This window comes from Protomyctophum bolini, assembly GCF_963924005.1.
Source record: "Protomyctophum bolini genome assembly, chromosome: 15".
Lineage (NCBI taxonomy): Eukaryota > Metazoa > Chordata > Actinopteri > Myctophiformes > Myctophidae > Protomyctophum > Protomyctophum bolini.
The window spans coordinates 1156057-1163310 of NC_137876.1; the positions used below are offsets into that span (position 1 = coordinate 1156057).

Sequence of the window (7254 nt, forward strand, 5' to 3'; positions counted from 1 at the left end):
TCTATGAAATGCATAAAAATCCTTATAAAATAGCAGACGTCACCTTTTGTGTGTGTGTGTGTGTGTGTGTGTGTGTGTGTGTGTGTGTGTGTGTGTGTGTGTGTGTGTGTGTGTGTGTGTGTGTGTGCGTCCGTGCGTGTGTGTGTGTGTGTGTGTGTGTGTGTGTGTGTGTGTGTGCGTGCGTGCGTGTTTCAGTGACAGAACCATGGATGTGTCTAACAACAACGGTACTGATGACATCGCTGATGACATCACTGATGACATCAACGGTGGCGTCCTCTCTGCACCAATCAGCTACGGTCAGTGGTCATGCAGTGGTTCTTGACCTGTGGGTCGCTGCAGGGTCTCCAGGGGGTCCAAATGGACCCGAGCAGGTCCACTTGGTTTCATTTCACGCTCTCAAGACTTAGAAAGATCTATAAGGGTCCTCCCGGTGGGGGCTCCTCACTGACAGGTGAGTCAGTATAGATACAACAGTATGTCCTCCCGGTGGGGGCTCCTCACTGGCAGGTGAGTCCGTATAGGAGACAACAGTATGTCCTCCCGGTGGAGGCTCCTCACTGACAGGTGAGTCCGTATAGGAGACAACAGTATGTCCTCCCGGTGGAGGCTCCTCACTGACAGGTGAGTCCGTATAGGAGACAACAGTATGTCCTCCCGGTGGAGGCTCCTCACTGACAGGTGAGTCCGTATAGGAGACAACAGTATGTCCTCCCGGTGGAGGCTCCTCACTGACAGGTGAGTCCGTATAGGAGACAACAGTATGTCCTCCCGTTGGGGGCTCCTCACTGACAGGTGAGTCCGTATAGGAGACAACAGTATGTCCTCCCGGTGGGGGCTCCTCACTGGCAGGTGAGTCCGTATAGGAGACAACAGTATGTCCTCCCGGTGGGGGCTCCTCACTGACAGGTGAGTCAGTATAGATACAACAGTATGTCCTCCCGGTGGGGGCTCCTCACTGGCAGGTGAGTCCGTATAGGAGACAACAGTATGTCCTCCCGGTGGAGGCTCCTCACTGACAGGTGAGTCCGTATAGGAGACAACAGTATGTCCTCCCGGTGGAGGCTCCTCACTGACAGGTGAGTCCGTATAGGAGACAACAGTATGTCCTCCCGGTGGAGGCTCCTCACTGACAGGTGAGTCCGTATAGGAGACAACAGTATGTCCTCCCGTTGGGGGCTCCTCACTGACAGGTGAGTCCGTATAGGAGACAACAGTATGTCCTCCCGGTGGGGGCTCCTCACTGGCAGGTGAGTCCGTATAGGAGACAACAGTATGTCCTCCCGGTGGGGGCTCCTCACTGACAGGTGAGTCAGTATAGATACAACAGTATGTCCTCCCGGTGGGGGCTCCTCACTGGCAGGTGAGTCAGTATAGGAGACAACAGTATGTCCTCCCGGTGGGGGCTCCTCACTGACAGGTGAGTCCGTATAGGAGACAACAGTATGTCCTCCCGTTGGGGGCTCCTCACTGGCAGGTGAGTCCGTATAGGAGACAACAGTATGTCCTCCCGGTGGGGGCTCCTCACTGACAGGTGAGTCAGTATAGGATACAACAGTATGTCCTCCCGGTGGGGGCTCCTCACTGTACGTAAGTCACAGACAATGTGTTTTTTGGCAACAACATTTGGGAGGGTAAAAAGAAAGAAAATATGCCCTTATTTTATGTAATCTAATGTAATAATCTTATCTCATCTCATCTAAGCAGATCAGTCATTGGACGATCCACAGATGACAGAAGATCAGTCATTGGTCGATCCACAGATGACAGAAGATCAGTCATTGGTCGATCCACAGATGACAGAAGATCAGTCATTGGTCGATCCACAGATGACAGAAGATCAGTCATTGGTCGATCCACAGATGACAGAAGATCAGGAGGATCTCATAGTTCTGGACCCCGAACATGTTAGTAGATCCATCTTCTCTTTCTTTCTTTCTTTCTCTTCAAAGATTTGCACCACGTTTTCACGGTTTCTCAAAAATAGCAGATCTGCAAGCTCATAGCGCTGCACCTATGAGCTTGTAGAGCTATTTTCCAACAGCTGTAATGTTTAAAAGCTGTAAGGTGACAAAGGTGCCTCCTCAGGTCTAAATGGTAATCCAGTTAGGACCGAGGCCCATTTTCTGCTAAGTCTAGTCAGACGCTATACCAGGAGAACCTTACAGAAACATCTCCTCCATGTATTAATGTGTGTCTCTCTCTCCCAGCCTCTGGTCAGACGCTACCAGGAGAACCTTACAGAAACATCTCCTCCATGTATTAATGTGTGTCTCTCTCTCCCAGCCTCTGGTCAGACGCTACCAGGAGGCCCTACAGAAACATCTCCTCCAGCAGCTGGAACGCCTGGACGTGGAGCTGAAGGAGAAGGTGAGAATTCACAGATATAAAGGACCACTTCAGCACATTTCAACCTATCTTCACATAATTGGTCCTCACTTTATGGATTATGATAAAATGGCAGCATTTTTGTTCTACTCAGTCCGTGTTATATCGCTTCACGTTTGAAAGGCCCTACAAAGCTATAAATAAGGCGACACAAACGCGTTCCCGGCCCTGAATGGTGTCTGCGTTCTTCTCCTCCTCGTAGCTCTCGATGGACCGAGCGGAGGCTCTGCGCAGACAGCAGCTGGGCGAGCGGCTGTACGGCGTCCAGGAGCAGCTCAGCAGATCCCAGGTCAGCGTGGAGCGGCAGCGGGAGGCGGCGGCGCTGGCCGCGCGCCACCGCCGGCAGACCCAGGACCAGCTGCCCGACGCCAAGAAGGCCTTCGACAGCGCCGCCCGGCAGGCGGCCAAGGAGAGGAGCCACGGTAACCACAAACCTCTTTAATACGTTTAGACCTACGGTAACACGGCCACAAACCTCTTTAATACGTTTAGACCTGAGGATCACGGTAACACCGCCACAAACCTCTTTAATACGTTTAGACCTGAGGATCACGGTAACACCGCCACAAACCTCTTTAATACGTTTAGACCTACGGTAACACCGCCACAAACCTCTTTAATACGTTTAGACCTACGGTAACACCGCCACAAACCTCTTTAATACGTTTAGACCTACGGTAACACCGCCACAAACCTCTTTAATACGTTTAGACCTGAGGATCACGGTAACACCACCACAAACCTCTTTAATACGTTTAAACCTACGGTAACACCACCACAAACCTCTTTAATACGTTTAGACCTGAGGATCACGGTAACACCGCCACAAACCTCTTTATTACGTTTAGACCTGAGGATCGTGGTAACACCACCACAAACCTCTTTAATACGTTTAGACCTGAGGATCACGGTAACACCGCCACAAACCTCTTTAATACGTTTAGACCTGAGGACGATTGATTCTACAAATGTCTTCTAAAGTCCGGAAAGTTTTCTGAAAAAAACTCATGTTTCTATGTCAGTCGTTCTCAAACATTCTGTGACCAAATTTGACTGAGGGGCTGCCATTGGATTTCTTTTAATATTCTTTTGTTTTTTCATGTCATATGCTTCAAACTGACATATTGGTTGTTCAGTTTGACCCACCGGTTTAATGTCTTCTGTGGTCTCTGAGAATTGAGGCACATTTTCACCATTATTCAAAAAATAGCAGATCTATGAGCTTGTAGATCTGCTATTTTTCAATAGCTAAAGTACAACATAATGCCTAGTTAAAAAACACCAAAATTACACACCAGACCACACGGAGACTTGACCTCAGTGGAGATCTTTGTAAACGCCAAATCCTCCACTGTTGTTTTAGGCAGAACATTTATGGTTTAGTTTAGTCGTAGTCTTTATTTATATTTTATTTTAGTCGTAGTCTTTGGAATGAAACTTAATTTAGTCTTAGTCACATCTTCGTCACCTGGAATGTTTTAGTGTTTAGTCTAGTTTTAATTTCAAATTCATTTAGTTATAGGCTATACTTATGTTAACATTATGACCTTAAATGCAATTACAGGACAGTAAGAAAAGATATTAAAAAAATACAATTCTAATACTAGTCATTCAGCTACTAATATAGACTGAGGTCATTCATTTTGAACTGTAACAGCTGAAATAAATAATATATCAATGAATTAACTTGCGGGCCACATTGTGTGGCAGATGGGGGCGGGGCCCATTGTATGATATAAATTAAGAGCCCTGATTGGTCCGCAGTGTCCCAGCTCCAGGCAGAGATGGACAACATGATTGGTCGGCTGCTCTACATGCAGCAGGTGAACGCTGACGTCCAATCGGATGTCAGCGCCATGAGGAACGCCTCGCGGAAAGCCCAGCAGGACAAGAGCCAGGCGGCCGCGCAGAAACACAGACAGGTACACGCAGACAGGTACACGCAGACAGGTCTGTAGGCTACACAGACAGGTAAACGCAGACAGGTAAACACAGACAGGTAAACGCAGACAGGTAAACACAGACAGGTCTGTAGGCTACACAGACAGGTAAACGCAGACAGGTAAACACAGACAGGTCTGTAGGCTACACAGACAGGTAAACACAGACAGGTCTGTAGGCTACACCGACAGGTACACGCAGACAGGTAAACGCAGACAGGTCTATAGGCTACACAGACAGGTAAACGCAGGTCTGCGTATATATATATATATCCTATAATATCCATACATATATAATCCTATATTTCCTATTATCCTACAGGATGTGACATCATATGTCCTATGTTCTCCCACAGGATGTGACATCATATGTCCTATGTTCTCCCACAGGATGTGACATCATATGTCCTATGTTCTCCTACAGGATGTGACATCATATGTGCTATGTTCTCCTACAGGATGTGTATGTGGACAGACTGACCAGAGATCTGGACAGACTGACGGAACAGATTGATGTTCATGAAGATCAGCTGAAAACACAACAAGAAGAAACACACCACGCCACGGAGGCTCTGACCGAGGTATGACATCACTATGACATCACACTGTATTCATATCGGCCACATGACGTCGTACGTCGCAATTTAGTTCCCTAAACAAACATCAAAGTCCATAGACTTGGCTGGCTCTAAAGTACTCCCTAAAGTACTCTAAACAACCGCAGACTATTTACGTCATAAAGTAAGTGCTCTAACAAATCAACTCAAGTGGTCTGTGCGTGTGCCTGTGTGCGTGCGTGTGTGTGTGCGTGCGCGTGCGTCTGTTAACAGGCTCAGATGGAGATGGTCTCTCTCCAGATGGAACAGAAGCAGCTGCTCCAGCAGTGGAACAGCAGCCTGTTGGACATGAAGCAGCAGGACAGAACCTTCAGCTCCACACAGGAGGCCCTAAGGTGAGGAAACCTCCATGTAGGAGGCCCTAAGGTGAGGAAACCTCCACACAGGAGGCCCTAAGGTGAGGAAACCTCCACACAGGAGGCCCTAAGGTGAGGAAACCTCCACCTCCACACAGGAGGCCCTAAGGTGAGGAAACCTTCAGCTCCACACAGGAAGCCCTAAGGTGAGGAAACCTCCACACAGGAGGCCCTAAGGTGAGGAAACCTCCACACAGGAGGCCCTAAGGTGAGGAAACCTCCACACAGGAGGCCCTAAGGTGAGGAAAACCTCCACACAGGAGGCCCTAAGGTGAGGAAACCTCCACACAGGAGGCCCTAAGGTGAGGAAACCTCCACCTCCACACAGGAGGCCCTAAGGTGAGGAAACCTTCAGCTCCACACAGGAGGCCCTAAGGTGAGGAAACCCTCCACACAGGAGGCCCTAAGGTGAGGAAACCTCCACACAGGAGGCCCTAAGGTGAGGAAACCTCCACACAGGAGGCCCTAAGGTGAGGAAACCTCCACACAGGAGGCCCTAAGGTGAGGAAACCTCCACACAGGAGCCCCTAAGGTGAGGAAAACCTCCACCTCCACACAGGAGGCCCCCAAAATGATTGTTTGTGATGTAGCCCCACCCATATTTAACTGTGGTGAGAAGCATAAAGGATGGGTGTGTCTGTGCGTCTCGTGTTTAAGGTGGGGTTGACCCCATCCCATCACGTGATCGGAAATCAGGGCCGATCACGTCATCATTTTCAAATGATCGGAATCGGAACGGGAGAAAAAACGTGGTCGGAACAATATCAATATTATCAGGTCCCACTGTATCAGGGCTAAATGTAGTTTTTAACGGTGCCGTTTCAGATCCATAATAAAGCGACATAAAACGTGTATTTATACGTCAACAGCAGACAATGTGTTATTAATTAATGATTAAAATGATTAATTGTAAAATTTCCAACGTTTTCTCCTCCAGCGCCGCCCACCAGCAGGTGGTGCTGTTGGAGCGGGAGGTGGAAGGCGTCAACCGGTCGCTGATCAAAGAGCAGGAGGGGAACGAGCTTCTCACGGCGCAGCTGAGGAGAGCGCAGCTCGCCGGCGTCACCACCAGGCGGCAGATAGATCACAGCCAGGGCCAGCAGGAGGCGCTGCAGGCCGGCTACAGCACCTACACCCGCACCCTGCACCAGACCGAGGGCGACCTCCGCAGGCTCAACGTGGTACTGCAGCAGACCCATGACATTTCAACCTTTTTACAGAATCAGAGTCATCGCCAGAGTTTTAAGAGTAAAACAGTTTTAAGAGTAAAACTGTTTTACTGTGCATAGTTATCGTAGCTTAGTTTATATTTTCTTTTCGTCATAGTTTTAGTCATAGCTTATAATTAATAATATTTAGTGAATTTAAATGGTTTGTCGTGTCCATTGCTGCAGGAAAGCGCGTCGCAGGGGGCGGAGCTTGGCGCCCTGACCAATCAGCTGCAGCGGCAGAGCAGCGTGTGTGTGGATCTGACCAATCGCATCGTGGAGCTGATGCAACAGGAAGTGACTCACAGCAAGGAGGCTCAGCACAGGAAACAGCTGTGCTCCAAGATGGCCGCTCTCCGCAAGGACAAGGTATTAAAGATCTGCGACTAACCGGAAAGAGAACGCGCTGTGATTGGCCGGTAGTATACCTTAAGGGTATAAACGTTTGGGATCTTACATTATAGTTTACTTTAGATTTTTACCTTTTTCTATATTCTTTTCTAATTCTGTTCTGAGCGAGTTTGTGACAACGCTTACTTTTAGTTCAGTTTTTTTTTAATTAGTTATTTCCGTCCTTTTCAACCAGAGCACATTTTAATTTTAGTTTTAGTCGTTTTCTCTTGAGTGGTTTTCAGTTAGTTTTAGTCACATTTTAGTCACCTGGAATGTGTTAGTGTTTAGTCTAGTTCCGGGGTTCTCAACCCGTGGGTCGCGACCCCTCGGGGGGGGGGGGGGGTCGCAAACT

The 7254-nt window shown here is 48.5% G+C and overlaps 1 protein-coding gene across 1 annotated transcript in view; it reads left to right on the forward strand.

Moving 5' to 3' along the window:
* Positions 1-205: 205 nt before the first annotated feature.
* The window catches only part of LOC308329176 (coiled-coil domain-containing protein 40-like), a gene marked incomplete at its 5' end in the record, with an annotated part of 16159 nt that continues 9110 nt past the window's right edge, over positions 206-7254 (forward strand). The window contains 9 exons of the mRNA XM_080783379.1: positions 206-299; positions 1708-1907; positions 2287-2370; positions 2591-2810; positions 4153-4310; positions 4787-4909; positions 5159-5280; positions 6239-6482; positions 6696-6878. Of these exons, the coding sequence (XP_080639505.1) occupies positions 206-299; positions 1708-1907; positions 2287-2370; positions 2591-2810; positions 4153-4310; positions 4787-4909; positions 5159-5280; positions 6239-6482; positions 6696-6878 (1428 nt within the window). The remainder of the gene's footprint in view (positions 300-1707; positions 1908-2286; positions 2371-2590; positions 2811-4152; positions 4311-4786; positions 4910-5158; positions 5281-6238; positions 6483-6695; positions 6879-7254) is intronic.